The sequence below is a fragment of the Oncorhynchus tshawytscha genome, linkage group LG02 (genome assembly GCF_018296145.1).
Source record: "Oncorhynchus tshawytscha isolate Ot180627B linkage group LG02, Otsh_v2.0, whole genome shotgun sequence".
NCBI classification, from domain to species: Eukaryota; Metazoa; Chordata; class Actinopteri; order Salmoniformes; family Salmonidae; genus Oncorhynchus; species Oncorhynchus tshawytscha.
In genome coordinates, this window is record NC_056430.1 from 32,812,313 (window position 1) to 32,837,194 (window position 24,882).

The following is a 24,882-nucleotide window of genomic DNA, read 5'->3' on the forward strand; positions in this document are numbered from 1 at the left end:
AAGTCCTCAATTGGCAGCTTCATTAAATAGTACCCACAAAACACCAGTCTCAACGTCAACAGTGAAGAGTCGACTCCGGGATGCTGGCCTTCTAGGCAGAGTTGCAAAGAAAAAGCCATATCTCAGACTGGCCAATAAAGATTCAAAAGTAAGATGGGCAAAATAACACAAACACAGAGGAACTCTGCCTAGAAGGCCAGCCTCCACAGTGGATATTAACATGATCATGTATTCACAGCTCAGCTGTTATTACAGACAAAGAGTTAAAATGTCTGCTAAATTGTCAAATCACATTTCTTGTGTGACAGTACAAATTATCTCAAGGTTCACTGTCTTCATCAACTCATCAATTCTTTATACCAGGATGATGTTTGTATGGTAGGGAGAAAGTATTGGTGGAGGAAGAGGTAAAAATATCAATCCACATGTCAACCTACACACAGTCTTTCCCTCCGTCTCATAGTCTCTCTCACTTCATCTCATTTCCTGCATCTTTCTCTCCCTCCATCTCATTCTCTCTCCTTCTCTATCTCCATGTCTCTCTCCCTCCATCTCTTTCTCTCTCCTTCTCTATCTCCATGTCTCTCTCCCTCCAGCTCTTTCTCTCTCCTTCTCTATCTCCATGTCTCTCTCCCTCCATCTCTTTCTCTCTCCTTCTCTATCTCCATGTCTCTCTCCCTACATCTCTTTCTCTCTCATTCTCTATCTCCATGTCTCTCTCCTCCATCTCTCCTAACCCCTGTACAATCCAATAAGCTATTACGCTACCATTGATCTTCTCCTCAGCCAGACATTTGCATTTGGGGCAGAAAAGTGATAAGCAGAGGGGATAGGGGAGGACAGACAGAACAGGGCTGTCTTAAAGGAGAGAAGGAGAGAGAGATGGAGATTTATAGAGTTTGGCAGGAGTTTAACACTTTAGCACCACTCCGACTGTGTCAGATCAATGCTGTCTCTCTCCTTTGTCGCTGGAAAAGTGTGTGTGTGTGTATGTGTGTCTGTGTGTGTGTGTTCACTGATCTGATGCCATTGTAAATCACGCGGTGTGTGTGTGTGTGTGTGTGTAAATCACTCAGTAAGACAGGATGGAAGGCTGTGCTGCTGTCCAGCCACTGTCTGCTTGGCTCAGACTGCATCTTTTCAGGTAGATGCAGGATATCATGCCCAGCAAATGATCACGTGTTAAATCAACACCGTCAGTGTTAAATTTAACACTGGGCCAGTGTCTATATGGGTCCACACGTTTGAGTGTTAAATGAACACTGTGCTTAGTGCTGACGTTGTTATACTTTATCAGTGTTAGGGAATTAACACGTTCATTGTTACGCAATAACATCTTATATTGTATTTCTAACCATTACACCAAGAGGTATCTCTTGACAAGGCCACTCAGTGTTGAGTTAAAGACAATACAACAATATTTACAAGTCTTTATTGCCACATGCTCTTATGTAAGCATTTACAAAGACTTCAGAATTGGCAGCCGACATGCTCAAATTGTAATTAACATAACCATAGACCCCTTAAACTGGTACAACACTTCCAGTCACAGGTGGCCAAAAATAAATATTTGAACGCCACGCACCCACTAACGAATCAAATATAATTTCCCAGTGTGCGTTGCCTTTTCGAGTGATTTGCAGTTACCACCCATGACTGTATTTGTTATTGACAGAGACATGGCTGTTGAATTCGTTTCAGTCCTGTGGACTTCACCAAGTGTTCCTGCTGTAGGTGAATGTTATTATTAAAATTAAACTGTTTATGACAATACTTTACATATATCATAAGGCTTTACTTTGATGGCCAAGTTTTACCCTAACCCAATGGTGTTAGGCACCTCCTGGTTTACAGGCCACATCAGGCCTGCAAGTCACATTATACTGGCTTACAAAGTGATGTGTAATTCCTATTAGAATCTAGCCAGAGTCCAATAATTGGAATTTTTATTCACCCGCAACCTGCATTCACAATTACTGTCAGGGTTTGGAGACTGCCGAAACCATTAAAAAAATCAACACTAGTTAACACTGGCCAATTTGCTGTTTATGTCTATATGTCTATGTGTTCATGCACTAGTACTGTATGGGTGTAATATGTTTTTATGTGTGTGTAGTGTGTAATGTGTTACATGTATATGTAATGAGCCTGTTGAGTAAATGTATGTTCATGATATGGTAGCACATGGTTTGACCTATAGATATTAATACCATGTAACCTGAAATGATGGTTTGCCAATGCACACTGAGGCAGAACAGTACAGAAGCACGAGAAGTGAATAGTGAGTTGAGATAAGAGAAGCGAAACAGAGGGTTCTAGTATCATTAAGTCATTTCATCCACTTCTTTGATTATGTAATTAATCCCTACACCGCATCATAATCTCCTTCAGTCCTCTTTTCTCTCATTCTCCCACTTCCCCCTGTGAGAATGGTGGTGTTTATGGTAGGTGTGTAGTTACAGATGGTTCTGAAATGATGACCATCATGTGAGCTGCCGACCCCCCCATCCTTCTCTCTCTCTCCCCCTTTCCATCATATTTTCTATTTCTTACTTTTCCAGGAGATCTGTCTCTCTCTGTTTCCCTCCCTCACTACAGAGACTTGGAGGCATGTCAGGACCAGCAGCCACACAGACCGGTTGCAGCTGAGCTTAAGCTGTGACAGCCTTTTAGCTTCTGGGGAGAGAGAGAGAGAGAGAGAGAGAGGGAGAGAGAGAGGGAGAGAGAGAGGGAGAGAGAGAGAGAGAGGGAGGGAGGGAGAGAGAGAGAGAGAGAGAGAGTAAGAGGGAGAGAGAGAGAGAGAGAGGAGAGAGAGAGAGAGAGTAAGAGGGAGAGAGAGAGAGAGAGAGGGAGAGAGAGAGGGAGAGAGAGAGGGAGAGAGAGAGAGAGAGAGAGAGGGAGGGAGAGAGAGAGAGAGAGAGCTAGAGAAACTCTAATACTGATGGCTCATTGAAGATCCTCTTCAAGTCTCTCCTATTCAAAGGATCTTCCTCTCTCACAACTAAAATAGCTCCTGCTCATAGCGTTTCGGATTTGTAAGCAGTTTTCCAATTGTAGCACATTTTTAGTAGCTACAGTCACAATGGCACCCGCAATAAAAGGCAACAATGAAAGATGATCCTAAAAAAACTAAACAAATTCTGATTGTACACTAAAAAGAGGGATAATGGTGGAGAGGAGGAGAGGAGGAGAGGAATGAAGAGGGAGGGAGGGAATAGGAATGCCAGCAGGAGAGTCATGGAGTAAGGGAGGGTAGAGGGTTACAGAGCACAGAGGCAGAAAAAAGAGAGTTTGAAATGGGGAAAGGAAGCGGTGCACAGAGTGAGGGAGGGAGAGAGAGAGAGAGAGAGAGTGAGAGAGGAATACGGGGGAGCTAGGTTGATATCTGCAGCGCTCCAGCTGTGAGCTTAGCCTCCCCCGTCACAGTAGACTCAAGTGCAAGCTTTCACCACTGCTTAACCGCCAGAGAGAACGCAGGGGGAGGGAGGGATGGATAGAGAGAAGGTTTGAGGGAGAGAACACAGGGGGAGGGAGGTATGGATAGAGAGAAGGTTTGAGGGAGAGAGAGCACAGGAGAAGAGAAGGGGAGAGGAGAGGAAAGGGATGATGCAGAGTGGATGTCTGTGTTTATTCTGTCTCTCAGAGGAGCTGGGCTCAGAGGGAATGGCTGATTAGAGGAGAGGTGGATGTCAAGTGTAGAGCTAGTCTTTACCCCCCCATCTCTCTCTCTCTCTTTCTTTCTCATTCTCCCTCTTTCACTCTCAATCTAGTCTCTGAGATACTGTTAGTTAGTGATTGAGGAGAGGGGGGATTGAGCAGAGTACTGAGTGAGTCCTTCTATAGGTGTCTGTCTTTGTGTGTGTGTGTGTGTGTGTGTGTGTGTGTGTGTGTGTGTGTGTGTGTGTGTGTGTGTGTGTGTCAAATCAAATCAAATTTTATTTGTCACATACACATGGTTAGCAGATGTTAATGCGAGCGTAGCGAAATGCTTGTGCTTCTAGTTCCGACAATGCAGTAATAATCCAACAAGTAATCTAACTAACAATTCCCCCCAAAAAACTACTGTCTTATACACAGTGCAAGGGGATAAAGAATATGTACATAAAGATATATGAATGAGTGATGATACAGAGCAGCTTAGGCAAGATACAGTAGATGGTATCGAGTACAGTATATACATATGAGAATGTAAACAAAGTGGCATAGTTAAAGTGGCTAGTGATACATGTATTACATAAGGATGCAGTAGATGATATAGAGTACAGTATATACGTATACATATGAGATGAATAATGTAGGGTATGTAAACATTATATTAGGTAGCATTGTTTAAAGTGGCTAGTGATATATTTTACATCATTTCCCATCAATTCCCATTATTAAAGTGGCTGGAGTTGAGTCAGTGTGTTGGCAGCAGCCACTCAATGTTAGTGGTGGCTGTTTAACAGTCTGATGGCCTTGAGATAGAAGCTGTTTTTCAGTCTCTCGGTCCCAGCTTTGATGTACCTGTACTGACCTCGCCTTCAAATCAAATCAAATCAAATTTTATTTGTCACATACACATGGTTAGCAGATGTTAATGCGAGTGTAGCGAAATGCTTGTGCTTCTAGTTCCGCACACCAAATCAGCGTATTCGTCAATATTGTTATCTGACGCAATACGAAACATGTCCCAGTCCACGTGATGGAAGCAGTCTTGGAGTGTGGAGTCAGCTTGGTCGGACCAGCGTTGGACAGACCTCAGCGTGGGAGCCTCTTGTTTTAGTTTCTGTCTGTAGGCAGGGATCAACAAAATGGAGTCGTGGTCAGCTTTTCCGAAAGGGGGGCGGGGCAGGGCCTTATATGCGTCGCGGAAGTTAGAGTAACAATGATCCAAGGTCTTTCCACCCCTGGTTGCGCAATCGATATGCTGATAAAATTTAGGGAGTCTTGTTTTCAGATTAGCCTTGTTAAAATCCCCAGCTACAATGAATGCAGCCTCCGGATAAATCGTTTCCAGTTTGCAGAGAGTTAAATAAAGTTCGTTCAGAGCCATCGATGTGTCTGCTTGGGGGGGGATATATACGGCTGTGATTATAATCGAAGAGAATTCTCTTGGTAGATAATGCGGTCTACATTTGATTGTGAGGAATTCTAAATCAGGTGAACAGAAGGATTTGAGTTCCTGTATGTTTCTTTCATCACACCATGTCACGTTAGTCATAAGGCATACGCCCCCGCACCTCTTCTTACCAGAAAGATGTTTGTTTCTGTCGGCGCGATGCGTGGAGAAACCCGCTGGCTGCACCGCCTCGGATAGCGTCTCTCCAGTGAGCCATTTTTTCCGTGAAGCAAAGAACGTTACAGTCTCTGATGTCCCTCTGGAATGCTACCCTTGCTCGGATTTCATCAACCTTGTTGTCAAGAGACTGGACATTGGCAAGAAGAATGCTAGGGAGTGGTGCACGGTGTGCCCGTCTCTGGAGTCTGACCAGAAGACCGCCTCGTTTCCCTCTTTTTCGGAGTCGTTTTTTTGGGTCGCTGCATGGAATCCACTCCGTTGTCCTGTTTGTAAGCCAGAACACAGGATCCGCGTCGCGAAAAACATATTCTTGGTCGTACTGATGGTGAGTTGACGCTGATCTTATATTCAGTAGTTCTTCTCGACTGTATGTAATGAAACCTAAGATGACCTGGGGTACTAATGTAAGAAATAACATGTAAAAAAACAAAAAACTGCATAGTTTCCTAGGAACGCGAAGCGAGGCGGCCATCTCTGTCGGCGCCGGAAGTGCTCATGCCTTCTGGATGATAGCGCGGTGAACAGGCAGTGGCTCGGGTGGTTGTTGTCCTTGATGATCTTTATGGCCTTCCTGTAACATCCGGTGGTGTAGGTGTCCTGGAGGGCAGGTAGTTTGCCCCCGGTGATGCGTTGTGCAGACCTCACTACCCTCTGGAGAGCCTTACGGTTGTGGGCGGAGCAGTTGCCGTACCAGGCGGTGATACAGCCCGCCAGGATGCTCTCGATTGTGCATCTGTAGAAGTTTGTGAGTGCTTTTGGTGACAAGCCGAATTTCTTCAGCCTCCTGAGGTTGAAGAGGCGCTGCTGCGCCTTCTTCACAATGCTGTCTGTGTGAGTGGACCAATTCAGTTTGTCTGTGATGTGTATGCCGATGAACTTAAAACTTACTACCCTCTCCACTACTGTTCCATCGATGTGGATAGGGGGGTGTTCCCTCTGCCGTTTCCTGAAGTCCACAATCATCTCCTTAGTTTTGTTGACGTTGAGTGTGAGGTTATTTTCCTGACACCACACTCCGAGGGCCCTCACCTCCTCCCTGTAGGCCGTCTCGTCGTTGTTGGTAATCAAGCCTACCACTGTTGTGTCGTCCGCAAACTTGATGATTGAGTTGGAGGCATGCGTGGCCACGCAGTCGTGGGTGAACAGGGAGTACAGGAGAGGGCTCAGAACGCACCCTTGTGGGGCCCCAGTGTTGAGGATCAGCGGGGTGGAGATGTTGTTGCCTACCCTCACCACCTGGGGGCGGCCCGTCAGGAAGTCCAGTACCCAGTTGCACAGGGCGGGGTTGAGACCCAGGGTCTCGAGCTTGATGACGAGCTTGATGACGAGCTTGGAGGGTACTATGGTGTTGAATGCCGAGCTGTAGTCGATGAACAGCATTCATCGACTACAGTGTGTGTGTGTGTGTGTGTGTGTGTGTGTGCCTTTTACACTACAGATCATCACCCCAGTACCACACTGCTGAACATTTATGGACATCACTTTGTCTCGTGAAGTGAAGGAGTACATTCTGTTACATTGACAAACAGTAGAAAAATACCACTGACTGTTTAGATATATTCTGAATAAACCATCTCTCTCCCTCTGTCTGTCTCTCTCCAGGCAGCATGAACCGTCCGGGGGCGGTCCCTGCCTTCCTCAGGACCCCCACGGTGATCCCGCCCCCGCTGGACATGAAGCAGTACCTGCAGTTCCCCATGGACACAGCTCTACCACAACACAGCATGGGCCTGTTCCACAACTTCAACACCAACAGTTACTCAACAGTGAGTAAACGGACTCCACACACACATGCAGGCACGCACCACACGCGCAGGCACACACCACACGCACACGCACACACACACACACACACACACACACACACACACACACACACACACACACACACACACACACACACACACACACACACACACACACACACACACACACACACACACACACACACACACACCTCATACTAACACTTCATAGACACAGACTAACACAGCATACACACACATGTAGACTCCCCATCCCCCTCTTTTACAACTTCAGCACTGTGGTTGAGTGGACAGCAGCAGGCAGGCACACATACACAGGGTCACCTCTCCACTTGGCCGGGTTCCCAAGAGCACGCAAATAAAGCATACACAATGAGTTTCCACCCTGACTGTATATTCAGAGGTCATACACTCTGTTTTAGCAGGGGAAAGCCTACTGTTTACTGTAAAAATACATCTATACACTGTCTCTCTGTGTGTTGCCAACTTCATATTCTGCCTTATGTAGTACATTGTGAATAGTCAATGCTATCTATCTTATGGAGTGTCACTGACTAGTCAGACCAAGGGGAAGATTTCACACATCAACCCTAATGTCTCAACACATCAAACAGATTAGCATTCCACAGAACATCCAGCTGCATGGTTGTTTCAATGTGTGTGTTTCCATTGAAAAGCATATACACAAAAACAGTCATATTCAAAACAACATGGTCATGTTCACAACAACACAGGACAGAATGCAGCAGAGAGATATGGTAAATGACTAGCCTATAACTTGAAATATACCACTAGTGCAGTCTTGATGCAGGCTGTCTGACAGAATATTATGGTGCAGTCTTGTACCTGTAGCACTCTGTCTGACAGACTATTAATCGTAATTGGCTTTGGTTTCACATAATATTCCTGGATAGAGGACAGTGGGATGAACGTGCCTGTCATTTAGAGGTGTCTTCTCATGAATGAAGACAGGTGATGTATTCTAATGAAGTGGTGTGGTTTTATAGGATGACCCTCAACAATCAGCAGACAAGTGATTACAACTCCCTGTGGCAGCATGAGGCTCTGCATATACACAAAATGCCCAGGCAAGCATTTTACTGCAATACAATAAGTTATGTCTAATCAATTTTATAAGTGTCACTGCCAGTGTTCCACATAGTCAGCGTTTTTAGACAAGGCCCCATTCAGTTCATTTCCAGATTGGGTTTCAAGTGAAGGTCAGCGACAAACAGTGGTGCACACGCACGAGAACGGCACACACACAGATGGGCACACACACACACACTTTCACGCACACACACACAGATGGGCACACACACACACTTTCACGCACACACACACAGATGGGCACACACACACACTTTCACGCACACACACAGATGGGCACACATACACACTTTCACGCACACACACACAGATGGGCACACACACAGATGGGCACACACACTTTCACGCACACACACACAGATGGGCACACACACACACTTTCACGCACACACACACAGATGGGCACACACACTTTCACGCACACACACACACAGATGGGCACACACACACACTTTCACGCACACACACACAGATGGGCACACACACAGATGGGCACACACACACTTTCACGCACACACACACAGATGGGCACACACACACACTTTCACGCACACACACACAGATGGGCACACACACACACACTTTCACGCACACACACACAGATGGGCACACACACACACTTTCACGCACACACACACACAGATGGGCACACACACACACTTTCACGCACACACACACAGATGGGCACACACACACACTTTCACGCACACACACATACACATGCAGCAGACCCTCCCATAAACTAGGTTTCCATCCAATCATTTTATGCGCGTAAAGTTCGTCCGATAAAAATGTAATGGAAACAGCAAATTTGTCGGTAACCTTCCAAATGCCGACAAAACCAAATACGCTAGACAAGGTGGGATCTTTTTGTGTCTGTAAAATGAATTACGCCAGAAATGGCGGTGGAAACGCTATTATGTCCAAATGTTGATATAATAACCATCATATGGAAGTAAAGTTGGAGTCAAGCGATGACATGTTGTGTGGTCCCTCCCACTACGATTCGGGAAGGCAAGTTATGATGAACTTCACAGGCTGGTGAAAGTGCAAGGTGATGAGCTTGATGCTCCTTTCCAATAAAAATCAAGGGTCTTATTATTTTGATGACATGATGATTACTTGGTGTTACCGTAGATTGTAAACTCTCATGGTCAAAACATAGAAGGTGGGTTTCACCAATATGGTTTAAATGAATCTAGGATTAGAGCTAATCTAGGTTTGTAAATCTAGGTTTTAAATTAATCAGAGATGTGTTGCTCCACTTCATTTTAAATCTGGATCAGTAAATCTATGATTAACGGTTTTAAACTATGATTAGTGACATGTTACACCAAGATATGATGTATTTCGTGAGTTGAAACGAAGTAGCTAGCCTACTTGACAAATGAGGCCACAAAGTTGCTGTTCCTTGATATAATAAACAATGTAATGTTAGAACTACTGAAACTCCATCTTGAAAGGTTCTCATGGGTTGGCGGATTTGAAATAAAATCTGTAACTTGCCAGTACTAGACAGAAAACGAATTGGTTAGCTAACATTAGCTACTGTAGCTAGCTAGTTTATAAACCGAGCTAGCTAACATACACTATTATTTATTATTGTCATTACTTAAGGTTATATAGACATGTATTATTTGTTCACTAGCCACCTCATCATAGCATGTCAAAGAAGTTCAAAATTCTTCATTTATGAAAATAAACTATTGTTGGAGCTGATGGAGGAATTTAGTAATGTACTGGAGGTTAAAAAGACAGACAACATGACTGTCAAAAAGAGGGAAAGACCTGGGCCATTTTATGCGACAAATGCAATAGATCTACATGGATTAAATAGAAGAGGGACCCAAATTGGATGAAAGCGTGCTGGATTTTTTATTACAGTAAGCAAAAGCCAAAAAGGATGTGGCAGAGGAGAGGCGGGGGCTATTTCAGACCGGAGCCCGGGGGAGCCTCCGTCCAAAGGAATTGATCCTATCTCCCAGAAGATATGCAAGATGATTCCCCAGCAATTTTCCCCTCTCCATAACCCCAATGATGACAACAGACAACTTGACCCACCAATATTTAGTAAGCATCAATAACTGGTAAATATCAATGCCTATAATGCACGTTAAAACTAATGTTAATGCTACTTTACCACAATGTTAACGTTATCAGCCCGTTACAGCATGTTGCATAACATCATCATTCGTACCAAGGCTGGGCATATCATATGCCTCAATTCAATTGATGTACAAAATGGGCACGTAAATAGCCTACTAATAATGAGTTAATTATCATAAAACTCAACAGGCTTCAACCTGTATCTAATTATTCTCTGAGGACCTCGTTTTGGTCTCTCCACAGTAGATATGCTGCCATTTGATCAGTTAAACCACCTCAAGGAACAGTTTAGAATTAATCTCCAATCTAAGTTTATATATTTTTTAAATTAATTGAACAACAGGCTTAAAATTAATCTAGGTTTAAAGTGAAAACTAAACTTAGATTAGAGGAATGATTTCATTTAAGGATTAATTTAAAACTAGGTTTAAAATTTGGTGCAACAAGATTAATAGATAAACCTTGATTTAACCCAGTTTAAGAGTTAATCCATGTTGGTGCAACCCCCCCCCCCCATAGATTGAATGGTTGTAAAGATGGGTAGAGGTCTGTAAGTAATAAAGAGATGCTCTGCTTTTTTGACACCACTCCACCACTCTCTAGTTTTGTCTTATCTTGATTATTGTCCAGTCATATGGTCAAGTGCTGCAAAGAAAGACCTGGTTAAACTGCAGCTGGTTGAGAACAGAGCGGAGCGTCTTGTTCTTCGTTGTAATCAGAGGGCTGATATTAACACTATACATGCCAGTCTCTCTTGGTTAAGGGTTGAGGAAAGACTGACTGCGTCACTTCTTATTTTTATACGAAACATTAATGTGTTGGAAATTCCAAGTTGTTTGCATAGTCAACGTACACACAACACTGACACACACACACCTACCCCACCAGACATGCCACCAGGGGTCTTTTCACAGTCCCCAGGTCCAGAACAACAAATTCAAGGAAATGTACAGTACAGTATTATACAGAGCCATGAGTGCATGGAACTCCCATCTTATATGGCAAAAAGCAAGTGAACAGCAAACCTGGTTTCAAAAAACAATTAAAGCAACACCTCACGGCACAATGCCTCTCCCCCATGTGACCTACTTGTTCTGTGTATGTACTGACATGCATGTGTAACTGATAGATGCACACACACACATACACGTTAATGGTTTTAAATGCATGTATATTTAAATATTTTGTCTGTAATGTCTTTTTCGTTACATGTCGGACCCCAGTAAGACTAGCTATCGCCATTGGCATCGGCTAATGGGGATCCTAATAAATCTAATGCTTGGCTGCCGTTTGACAAATTAAAAAAATGTTTCTCTTTTTATGAGAGTTTTTCATAATAATCTCATCATGTAGGCTATACCCACACTGCAGTCTGACTACGAGCTGTTGGCTAGAGGCTCATGTGCCAATACCAGAGTGGACACATTCGCTATTAAAGCACATTTTGTGTGACAAACCCATCAGTAGAGTTGAAAATGCAATGGAAACCCATTTAACTTGTATTGTTTATTCGGTACATGGGGATTAAACCACAAAATGTATTTGATTTGCACTACGTCATCACGTACAGCCTTTATCCGCATCCAGTAAATTTTATGGAAACACATCTGTGGTGGGAACATGTGCATACTGTTTTTATTGGGATTTTACCATATTTGCATAAAAATGTGTTGTCAATTGGATGGAAACCTAGCTAGTGAGACTGAGTATGACAGAACATATTTACCATGATAACCTCTAGAGGGTGCTAAAACAGAGGCTGAAAGTACACCAGACAGAGCAGACAAGAATTTGATAGAAACTTCACAGACATTGATAAGTATTGTATGAGATTGAGAGAACCACTAAAGTTTCCTAGTGACATTCTGATGAGGACCTGATATTGTGACGGTCTGTGCTTAAACTCCACCTTGGGTCGTTGGACAAGCCTATTCGGAAATGAATCAAGTATGGGTAGCTGAGAAGGAAGAAGCTTAATCTTTCCCCAGTTGCCTCAGCTATAAAAAAAATCAAATTCAACTACCTCGTACCCCTGCACACTGAGTCAGTACTGGTACTCCTTGTATATACAGTGCATTCGGAAAGTATTCAGATAGGGGTTGCTCAGCTCGGACACCAATAACGTAGTCAAAAAAGGGGAACTGTAGCCAACATAACCTTCACTCCAAATCAAAACTTCAAACCTACAACCTGATTTTAGACTAAATTACCTGGAGCAATACCTACTACCAAACCAACGACCAGCAAAAGAAACAGAAACCCGAAAACACTATTCAACCTGAAACTGAGTGAGTAATGTTTAGTCTGATGCTACTTTTAAAGACAAGAAGAAAAATACATTACAATATATTTTTACTATAAGGACTAAATTTTAAGTTAAGGCTACCCAGCTTGGTAGGTCAGAACTTATCTGGCTGCAACTTCAATTAGTACGGAGGTGTGAAGTGAGAGGTGTCAAAGCCCTTGAGCCCAACAATGGTAGGAGAGTTTCACAGCCTCCCCCACCCAAATGCAGAGGCCTTTGAAGCCCCCTCCCTCTGTGCAGTGGTCATTACAGTAAAGTAACCTCTGGATTCATCTCTATTTTGAACTGATATGCAGCCAGGACACTTCAATTGTAAATGACCTTAATAAGAAACAATATTGTTGCTTTGATCACATCAGAAGAAATACTCCAGACGGAATGCCTTGACGTAACAATCTCCAAAATACAACAGCCACAGGTCAACTTTGTATGGGCATCATAAAGGAGCATTCGCCAAAACTGAAGAGATATAGCTAGCTAAAAACTTCCTTTTGCCCGTGAAAAAAAAAACAGTGGACAGAGACTTGTTAGATACGTTAGCTAGCTAGCTGGGATTTTCTAAAAGGAATCTGCCTCCCAGAAAAATAAAAAAGCTTCTAACAAGTGGTTGTGACACCTACTCCTGTTGCCTGCTGTGCTGCTGCTTGGATTCCACCTGGCGATCTGTTCACGGTCTGCCCTGGTCTGTCTCCCCTTGTCTGGTATAGGTACCCCCGCCACACTCCCCCTTCTCTCCCGAGCTTTCACTCGCCTCCAGCACACACGCACTTACACACACACCGCAGACTTTGGACTGATCAGAATTTTAGTTAGGCTATGTTACGGGTTTCTTCCGTCGAAGGAGAGGAGGACCAAAATGCAGCGTGGTTGAAATTCATGTTTGTTTTTAATAAGAAAACTATACATGAATAAACTACAAAAACAAGAAAACTGAAAACAGCCCTATCTGGTGTAACAAACACAAAGACAGGAACAATCACCCACAACACCCAACACCAAACAGGCGACCTAAATATGGTTCCCAATCAGAGACAATGACTAACACCTGCCTCTGATTGAGAACCATATCAGGCCAAACACAGAAACAGACAAACTAGACACACAACATAGAATGCCCACTCAGATCACACCCTGACCAAACAAAACATAGAAACATACAAAGCAAACTATGGTCAGGGTGTGACAGGCTAATTAACTTGTGAAGCTTATTATGCGAGCTTACTCAGAAACTTTAATTAACTACTATAGGCCTACTATTTATTTATTTCGTTATTTTATCTCAGACTTTTATAGCCTACTGGACTCATAGAGAGCTACTCTCTCAAGTTATCTTGTTGGGGCGAGTGACTCTTTGAACTTACAACGATTAGCCCCAAGTCATCATATTTTTTTCTTGTGCTTTATGCTATTTGCCTCATGACACCTGCGTGCTTTGTTGACTATGAACTTGCTTGTTTACCCAACCATGGGACAGAATATGTTTGTTCCCAAACACGGGACTCTGACTCTCTATTGGTTACACGGACTCTTGGCCTCCCGTCCTATTCTAACTACCTCTCTCCGGCTTTGTATTCATGTTACCTGATGAAATTGCTCTACAATATGATCTTGTTGCCATCTGATGCACATTCAAATGTCATAAAAAATCAACACTGCAGAGTTCTCCCAGTCCTCTGCCGTGCCCTGATTGTATTACTGCTGATGATATCTGGAAATGTGCATATACACCCTAGCCCATCTACTGTTGCTAGCCCCAATTCTGATTTGTGCTCTGATATCTGTTTCACTGATTTCTGCTCTCGTAAAAGCCTTGGTTTTCTGCACGTTAACACTAGAAGCTTATAACATAAAATGTATCTATTGGAGATGTGGGTTCACAGCTCCAATCCAGATGTGCTGGTCATTACTGAAACGTGGTTAAGAAAGAGTGTTTTGAACACTGATATGAACCTTTCTGGTAATAACCTTTTTTGGCAAGACATATCTTCCAAAGGTGGTGGAGTGGCAATCTTTCCAAGGAACCCCTTCAGTGCTCGAATGTCTCCACAAAATCTGTCCCCAAACAATTTGATTAGCTGGTTTTAAGCATTAAACTTTCAAATAACTCTTTATTGACTGTTGCTGGGTGTTATTGTCCACCATCAGCACCGGCCTCACCTGCCCTAAGCTCTCCCCGGGCCCCTTACACTAAGTCTGAATCTAATTCTTTCTCAGATTATTACCAATCCCACAAGGTATGACTCCGAACACCCAGAAAAGGCTACAATCCTTGATGTTATCCTCACAAAAATCCTGATAGGTATCAGTCTGGTGTTTTCTGTAATTTTCTGACCTTAGTGATCACTGTTTTACAGCCTGTGTTTGTAATGGCTGCTCAGTGAAATGACCTGTCCTGATTTGTCATAGACGCTTGCTAAAAAACTTTAATGAGCAAGCCTTCCTTCATGACCTGGCCTCTGTAAATTGGTAAAGAATCAGCTTGATCCCATCTGTCAAAGACACTTGGACCTTATTTTTTGATATTGTGATCTGACAGAGTTACTCCACCTCAAGAATTCCATTTGGCGAATGGCTCAGCACACGCATACTCAGACTGACTGGCTCTCGTTCAGGCAAATGAGAAATAAGTGCACTCAAGCTACCCGGAAGGCCAAAGTTAGTTACTTTAAGGAGCAGTTCTCTCTCTGTGGGCCTAACCCCAAGAAGTTCTGGAAAATGGTTGAAGACCTGGAGAATAAACCCTCCTCCTCACAGCTGCCCAAGTCCATTAATGTTGATGATGTGGTTGGTACTGACAAGGAGCACATGGCTGTGCTGTTTAATCACCACTTCATTAAGTCAGGATTAATGAAGTGGGTCAGATGGTTTAGGTACTATCTTCTTTAGGTTGCAGCCCCTATCATCGCCAAGTCTATCTCTGACCTTTTTAACCTGTATCTCCTCTCTGGGGAGGTTCCCATTGCTTGGAATGCAGCCACGGTGCATCCTTTATTTATAGGGGGAAATCAAGCTGATCCTAACTGTTATAGGCCAATTTATGTTTTGCCCTGTTTATCAGAAGTGTTGGAAAAACTTGTCAAATAATCAACTGAGTGGATTTCTTGATGTCTATAGTATTCTCTCTGGTTCGCAATCTGCTTTCTGCTCAGGTTATGGATGTGTCACTGCAACCTTAAAGGTCCTAACTGATGTCACCATTGCCGTTGATTCTAAGCAATGATGTGCTTCTATTTTTATTGACTTTGCCAAAGCTTTTGACACGGTAGACCATTCCATTCTTGTGGGCCGGCTAAGGAGTATTGGTGTCTCTGAGGGGTCTTTGGCCCCTCAGAGACACTTGGCGCACTTCAGGTGGGTGGTTGGGTTGGTGGGAAGTGGTAGGTGGGGGGCTCTGGAATTGTTTATCCTTATAACACATCAGGAGAGAGAGAAGGGAAAGAGAGAGAGAGAGAGGTAAAGGGAGAGGGAGAGTGAGCACTGAAGTGCGTTGTGATTAAGGGAACAAAGAAAACTCCAGGTTAAAGATGAGGAGTATAAATATAGCCAGGAACTGTTATTAAACCACTTACATATGGGAGTATAATTACACCTTTGCCTGGTGTTTGGAAGTTGAACGTGAAAATAGACTCTCATTTTGCAGCGTAATTTCACAGCAGCAGTCAGTGATTAGAAGTTGAGTAAAACCCCAACGTGCTTTTGGCTGCAGAGTGTAGAAACACCCAGCCTGGGTTGTGGTTACCTAGCAGAGTGGCCAGAACCCAAGCTGGGGGGTCTTGCTGGGGTCTTCCATCTAGGGTGTGGGAAAAGTATGTGAACCCTTTGGAAATACCTGGATTTATGTATAAATTGGTAGTAAAATTTGATCTGATCTTCATCTAGGTCACAACAATAGACAAACACAGTCTGCTTAAACTAATAAAACACAAAAAAATTGACATTTTCATGTCTTTATTGAACACACCGTGTAAACATTCACAGTGCAGGGTGGAAAAAGTATGTGAACCCCTGGATTTAATAACTGGTTGACCCTCCTTAACCTCAAGCAAATGTTTTCTGTAGTTGTGGATCAGACCTGCACAACGGTCAGGAGGATTTTTGGACCATTCCTCTTTACAATACTGTTTCAGTTCAGCAGTATTCTTGGGATGTCTGGTGTGAACTGCTCTCTTTTCGTCATGCCACATCATCTCAATCGTGTTGAGGTCAGGACTCTGACTGGGCCACTCCAGAAGGCGTATTTTCTTCTGTTGAAGCCATTCTGTTGTTGATTTACTTCTGTGTTTTGGGTCGTTGTCCTGTTGCATCACCCAACTTCTGTTGTTCTTCAATTGGCGTACAGATAGCCTTACATTCTCCTGCAAAATGTCTTGATAAACTTGGGAATTCATTTTCCGTCGATGATAGCAAGCTGCCGAGGCCCTGAGGCAGCAAAGCAGCCTCAAACCATGATGCTCCCTACACCAAACTTTACAGTTGGGATGAGGTTTTGATGTTGGTGTGCTGTGCCTTCTTTTCTCCACAGATAGTGTTGCGTGTTCCTTCCAAACAACTCAACTGTAGTTTCATCTGTTCACAGAATATTTTGCCAGTAGTGCTGTGGAACATACAGTTGCATTTTTGCAAACTTCAGACGTGCAGCAATGTTTATTTTGGACACCAGTGGCATCTTCTGTGGTGTCCTCCCATGAACACCATTCTTGTTTAGTGTTTTACGTATCGTAGACTCGTCAACAGAGATGTTAGCTTGTTCCAGAGATTTCTGTAAGTCTTTAGCTGACACTCTAGGATTCTTCTTAACCTCATTGAGCATTCTGCACTGTGCTCTTGCAGTCATCTTTTCAGGATGGCCACTCCTAGGGAGAGTAGCAGCAGTGCTGAACTTTCTCCATTTATAGACAACTGGTCTTACCATGGACTGATGAACATCAAGACTTTTAGAGATACTTTTGTAACCCATTCTAGCTTTATGCAAGTCAACAATTCTTAAACTTATGTCTTCTGAGATCTCTTTTGTTCGAGGCATGGTTCACATCAGGCAATGATTCATATTAGTCATAGTCATATTTTGTGAGTGTTTTTTATAGGGAAAGGCATCTCCAATCTCGTCTCATTGATTGGACTCCAGGTTAGCTGACTTCTCAATTAGCTTTTGGAGTCATTAGCCTAGGGGTACACATACCTTTTCCAACCTACACTGTGAATGTTTAAGTTATGTATTCAATAAAGACAAGAAAAATTCAATAATGTGTGTGTTATTAATTTAAGTACACTATGTTTGTCAATTGCTGTTACTTAGATGAAGATCAGATCAAATGTGATGACCAATTTATGCAGAAATCCAGGTAATTCCAAAGGGTTGACATGATTTTCTTGCCACAGTATATATATATATAGGTGCCCATGATTCGACGAGCAAGTGTCCACATTCTTTTGGTCATGTACTATATTTGTGTATATATATTTGTATATATATATATATATATATATATATATATATATATATATATATATATATATATATATATATACATACAGTGGGGAGAACAAGTATTTGATACACTGCCAATTTAGCAGGTTTTCATACTTACAAAGCATGTAGAGGTCTGTAATTAATATCATAGGTACACTTCAACTGTGAGAGACGGAATCTAAAACAAAAATCCAGAAAATCACATTGTATGATTTTTAAGTAATTAATTTGCATTTTATTGAGTTTTTAGGTGCGTTTTGGCAAACTCTAAGCAGGCTTTCATGTGCCTTTTACTGAGGTGTGGCTTCTGTCTGGTCACTCTACCATAAAGGCCTGATTGGTGGAGGGCTGCAGAGATGGTTGTCCTTCTGGAAGGTTCTCCCATCTCTACAGAAGAACTCTGGAGTGCTGTGAGAGTGACCATCGGGTTCTTGGTAAGCTCCCTGACCTTTACGAATGATGGCGGCCACTGTGTTCTTGGGGACCTTCAATGATATTTAAGATGAGGGAGGACTATTTTTACTTTTCATGAACATGGCCTTAATTCTATTACATTATATTGGATGACTGTCATCCCTTTTCCATTCACCCAGTTCAACGCGATAGGTTTAGGCTACTACATGATTCTTGAATGTTCCCTATACCCATCATGAGGTTGCTACATCCGAGCCTACAGGTTGCAATGTAGGTGCACAGAGGTCGAGAAAAAAATGTGAAACATGAACAGACAGTGATACATTCAATGCCGCCTTGCACACTGTTGCCTGTATCTAGCTGATCTAGGGTGTAATTATTAGTCCAACAGTTGCAAACAAGAGTTTCTATTGGACGAATATTGGACGAATTCAGGTATGTTTATCTCTGTTTTGTTTAGTTTGCTTCCATTTAAGAAAAATTGTATTACTTCCCGCATCTACTGTATGTGCTCCCCTCCTCTCTCACCTTTTCCCTTCAATTGGCCCGACCAACTAGTGCTCCGGGCTATCTGCATTGTGTCCCACCACCCGCCAACCCCTCTGAGGAGCCTCCAATGGTACACGAAAGCCCGAAAACAAAGTGATAATTTATGTAGGATGGGGAGTCTGTAATCAGGGCCCGCTGTCTGTAATTGGGGCCCACCCAAGACCCAAGTCACAGACAGGTCCAGCAGCTGCTGTTGAACAAAAACACACTCTCCTGTCATTATCAATCAAGGCTCTCTCCCTTTCTCTAACTCGCTCTCCTTTTCATTCATTCACCCCCCTCTCTCTCTCTCTCTCTCTCTCTCTCTCTCTCTCTCTCTCGCTCTCTCTACCAATTTTCCTGCAATAGGGGCTTTACTCAAAATGTTTCATAAGATAGCCTAACTCTGCTACCAGCCCACCACCATGGCACAGTAACCTAATATGTTTATCTGCTCCCCTACTCAGAGTAATTAGATTTTCTATATAATCCCTCTCCCCTCTGCCCCCCCCTCCCCTTTCCCTCCAGATGGACCCGGTACAGAAGGCAGTGATGAACCACACCTTCGGCCCCCCCATGATGAAGACCAAACGACCCATCATCTCCTGCAACGTCTGCCAGATCCGCTTCAACTCAGAGGTAAGCCAGAAAGGCACTATCCATTCATCTATCCATCCCTCCATCCACATATTTACCAGTCCTTCTATCTTAGTATTCCACACATCCATCTATGGACTACATCAAAGCCTGACGTAATGTCAGTGATTGACTGTACTGCTGGAGCAGGTGTCAGGTCAGAACTGTGTCTGTGATTTCTAGGCTCCACTTTTAGCCTTTGGGCAGCCCTGCTTATCTTACATTTTGCTTGCACTTCCCAGAAAGGAGTTATGAATATTATGCAACTGTGTTCTGGGGGGCTAGGGAACAAGAGACCAGGGGCCTGAGATGTTAAGGTTGGATGGGGTGAGTGAGTAACTGTGGGGATGTCTTAGAGAGGAAACACACTAGAACAACGGCCGGCCGAGTGCTTCTGATCGGATAGAAAAAAATAGAACAGTGCATCATGGGGAGGGTCATGATAGAGGGCTTGTGAAGGGTAAGTGAGGGTGAATTACACAAAGCACATTCCAGCATATCAGTCTTGGGACAGGGCACCAACCCCAAAATAGGATGACTGAGGGAGCATAACTAAAGACTGAAGTGGTTCAATTGAAGGGGGGGTTTAAGTGTCCCCATAAATCTGCCAGTGGTGTTTACTGATACTTTCACAGTTGAAAAACAAATCAATCATAAGATATACATCCACAACAGTTCTTTGGCTCCAGGGCTGGGCTAATTAGCATGATACAACCATGGTGTGTGTGTGTGTGTGTGTGTGTGTGTGTGTGTGTGTGTGTGTGTGTGTGTGTGTGTGTGTGTGTGTGTGTGTGTGTGTGTGTGTGTGTGTGTGGCCCTTGTGGGATTACTCTGAGCTGTCTGTTCCATCGGCATGAAAAAGTGATTAGGATCTTGGATGGTTCTGCACACATTCCAATAGAGAGAGGGGGGTCTGACAGATGATAGGTGCTTTTGACACTGACTGCCTTCTGAAACGTTACAGTCATGAAGACAGAAGCTCTCAGCTCTGTAAACAATTGAATGTGAAGCCCTCACATTATCCACTGCTCAGTTTGATTGCATGTCTTTATGTGTATTGTACTGTAACCACATATAAATGTCGCCTCCTCTTCCTTTCTATATGATCCTCTCACCTTGCTTCTGTGTGTGTATTACAACACAAACTTACTGTAAACAGATGTGGAGATATGGTCATATCTGAGGCTGAGTCAAACGCCTGATTTTCTCTTTATATACCCCTTCCCCTTAAGATGATTATTAAGTAGTAATAACTGTTTTCCTGCCATAGACTGCATAAAGGTTATTATAGTTTTCTGTTTTTCTATACGTTTTTTATTTATTTTTTGGTTTATTTGAGTTTGTTTTGGTGTCAAAGATACCATATTTTTGTTTTTCAAATGGGTTTATTAATTATTTCAGTCAAAAGAAATGGTCTATATTAATTTTGTTTTTGTTTCAGATTTATTTTACTAAAATAACCTTGGACTGCATTGAGTACAACTATTTCACTGTGGGAGGCTTAGGCAATTTGGGGATCTATACAATCCATATCGCTGAAACGTTACAGATTTCACAATAGGAATTTAAAGGTCATTTCCGATTGAGCCGACATATGCAGAGTTTACTGTGAGTTTCGGTGATATGGATTGAATAGAGACCTTGGTTTATAATGTTCACTGTGTATATACAACATTATTGTTGTGCAATATTACATGTTTTTTGTGGTGTTTCACAATGGGTATATAGAGTACAGCCCAGGGTACATTGGTCCACAATAGCATGAGTGATGGATATATCGCCTAAACATAAAAGTCTCTTGCTCAGGGAAATCCAGTGTTTATGGCTGCTGCTGTCACCTCTAAGCCAAACACAAGTTTGTACACACAAGCATGGCAACAAATATTGACGCATGCCAACGAATAAAGCACTAAATACTTTTTGGGAAAGGCCGTGGGTGGTGGATGCAGAGACAGGGGCTTCTCAGACTCCATAACAGCTGCACCACTGTGGGGAGGGTCTCTTGACCTGATCCTGTGGGAGGGGAAGCGGGGGGTCTTAATGATATCTATCTACCTGCTCTAACCCCACTCCCGTGGACCTCCTCTCACATGGTCGACCTCTATGGTTGGTTAGGTGTCACTGCTCTAACCCCACTCCCGTGGACCTCCTCTCACATGGTCGACCTCTATGGTTGGTTAGGTGTCACTGCTCTAACCCCACTCCCGTGGACCTCCTCTCACATGGTCGACCTCTATGGTTGGTTAGGTGTCACTGCTCTAACCTCACTCCCGTGGACCTCCTCTCACATGGTCGACCTCTATGGTTGGTTAGGTGTCACTGCTCTAACCTCACTCCCGTGGACCTCCTCTCACATGGTCGACCTCTATGGTTGGTTAGGTGTCACTGCTCTAACCCCACTCCCGTGGACCTCCTCTCACATGGTCGACCTCTATGGTTGGTTAGCTGTCACTGCTCTAACCCCACTCCCGTAGACCTCCTCTCACATGGTCGACCTCTATGGTTGGTTAGGTGTCACTGCTCTAATCCCACTCCCGAGGACCTCCTCTCACATGGTCGACCTCTATGCTTGGTTAGGTGTCACTGCTCTAACCCCACTCCCGTGGACCTCCTCTCACATGGTCTACCTCTATGGTTGGTTAGGTGTCACTGCTATAACCCCACTCCCGTGGACCTCCTCTCACATGGACGACCTCTATGGTTGGTTAGGTGTCACTGCTCTAACCTCACTCCCGTGGACCTCCTCTCACATGGTCGACCTCTATGGTTGGTTAGGTGTCACTGCTCTAACCCCACTCCCGTGGACCTCCTCTCACATGGTCGACCTCTATGGTTGGTTAGGTGTCACTGCTCTAACCCCACTCCCGTGGACCTCCTCTCACATGGTCGACCTCTATGGTTGGTTAGGTGTCACTGCTCTAACCCCACTCCCGTGGACCTCCTCTCACATGATCGACCTCTATGGTTGGTTAGGTGTCACTGCTCTAACCCCACTCCCGTGGACCTCCTCTCACATGGTCGACCTCTATGGTTGGTTAGGTGTCACTGCTCTAACCCCACTCCCGTGGACCTCCTCTCACATGGTCGACCTCTATGGTTGGTTAGGTGTCACTGCTCTCAGTACCTGAGGTGCTCTTCATGCAGCACTACTGCATTTCAAAAGCATGGTTAGACACTAGATCATACTTTCTATACTTTCCTAATGCTATAAACGGTAAGACTAGTTTCTATAAATATTCAAAATAAAGTACAGTCAGCACTCTCACTTAGGGCATTTTAACATATAGTCCTCTTTAAAAGAACCGATCTCAGTCTTCTTTAAAGTGAACTGTGGGGTAAAAAATAAAAATCTCTTTGTAATCACAGTGCCCTTGCCTTTGAATGAGGACTCAACTCTTTTGCCAGAGTCCGCTTTGTGTTCACATTGCTATGTTTAGAAAGGAACCAAGATCTTTTTCTAACATTCCCTCAATGCACTCTGGGTTTTTACAAAGTGCAGGACAAGCCATTCCATCAGAATATGTTATCGGACAGCTAGGTCCGACTTACATGTTGTAAGCTAATAGATTGCATTTAATTAAAGGTGAGACATAGTAATTGTAATCAGAAGATACAATTAACATGTAAATATTATTGGTAACAGAATAAATAGCAGAAGAATAACTGCATTTTAAATAATGCTGTAATCAAAAGAGCTAGAATTGATTTTGTACCATATGTTGTGATTCTCACCAAATTTGGCTCACACTATTCAAACCCTACAATCAAATAAACAGCTTATAAAGTTATCTTAGCCTATAGATCACATATTGCAAAGAAACAATCTGAACTAAAAACTCCACACATTTTGTCATTTCTGTGCATCCTTGACAATTGATAATCAATAGGCCTAACCAAAAACAGCACCCGTTTTTTCAGCAAACCTGCACACCAGCATCTTCTCTCTATTGTGGCACCAATGTTCGAGGGTTTATGGCAGGTGAAACAGTGTTGCAGTAGTCTAGTGTGTGGTGCAGGAATAATGACAAGCAAACCTGGGTAGCTTTGTGTTCACATTACCCTAAAAAAGGGAACCAGACTGCGGAATTCAAGCGAACCGAACTCAGACCTCTTGAGATGGTCTCATTTTGGTTCACTTCGGGGGCTCTTTTGAAGGGTCTGAGTTCCTTTGGAGTGTTCACACTGGACAAAAAATTAAGCGAACTGCACTGAGTTCACAAAAATTGGGGAACAAAGTGAAAAAACACCCTGGACTGCATTTTCTGTCACTCAATACTGGCCATAAAACTTAAGAATTTGCTAAATTAGAGTCAATTAAAGGCTGAAGCTGAACACAAACCAAAATATCTGGATTGATTAATATGCGCAATGCGGAGGCAAGCGTATCACACTGTCTGCCAACAGTAATGTAATGTACGGCCACATCGGGTAATTATGGAATTGCAATTCATTCAAAGCAGCCACCAGCCACAGAGGACAGATTAGGCTGTCAGCTTTCAGCCCCGGCTCTCTCTGCTGCAAGACTGACGTCACACGCATCTTGACTGTGCTGCATTGGCCATCGTCACCACTGCAGCACCACAAAGCTGGAACCTGTTCTCTCTCTTTTTCTCTCTCTTTTTCTCTCTCGCTCTCTCTTTTCCCTCTCTCTCTCTCTCTCTCTCCCTCTCTCTCTCCTTCTCTCTCTCTCCCTCTCTCTCTCTCTCTCCCTCTCTCTCTCTCTCTCTCTTCCCCCCCTCCTCCTCAGGTAGCCTAGTGGTTAAAGTGTTGGGCCAGGAACCGAGGATTAGGTTAAATGCAGAAGACACATTTCAGTTGAAGGCATTCAGTTGTACAACTGACTAGTTATCCCCCCTTTCCCTTTCATTCTTGTCACTCTCAGTCCCTAAAATAGATCCTACCCACTGGGTACAGACATCAGTTCAACGTCTAGTGTGAATTTACATTCGGTTGAGTTGTCAACTAACGTGAAATCAATTTGGATTTAGGTTAAAAGTTGGGAGAAAAAAATACAAAATTCCCTTATTGGTGATTACTTTTTCAAATCCAATCAATTTTCCATGTTGATTCAATGTCAACACATTTCATTTATTGGTTGAATTGACATGGAAACAACATTGATTCAACCAGTTTTTGCCCAGTGGCTGCTTTTTTCTCCTTGTTCTGCCTCTTCATAAATCTTCATGTCTCTCCATCTCTCTTTCTCTCTGGCGTACTTCATGTGTCTCTGTCTCCTCTGCATTTCTCTCTGTCCCTCATCCTCCCT

The 24,882-nt window shown here is 43.4% G+C and overlaps 1 protein-coding gene across 2 annotated transcripts in view; it reads left to right on the forward strand.

Annotated features, from left to right (window-relative positions):
- Nucleotides 1-24,882, forward strand: part of LOC112217612 (zinc finger protein 385A) — a 79,789-nt gene that overhangs the window by 35,326 nt on the left and 19,581 nt on the right. For both annotated transcript variants that reach the window (XM_024378034.2, XM_042296966.1), the window contains exons 2-3: nt 6,884-7,047; nt 19,509-19,619. In XM_024378034.2, coding sequence (XP_024233802.2) covers nt 6,884-7,047; nt 19,509-19,619 — 275 coding nt within the window. The remainder of the gene's footprint in view (nt 1-6,883; nt 7,048-19,508; nt 19,620-24,882) is intronic.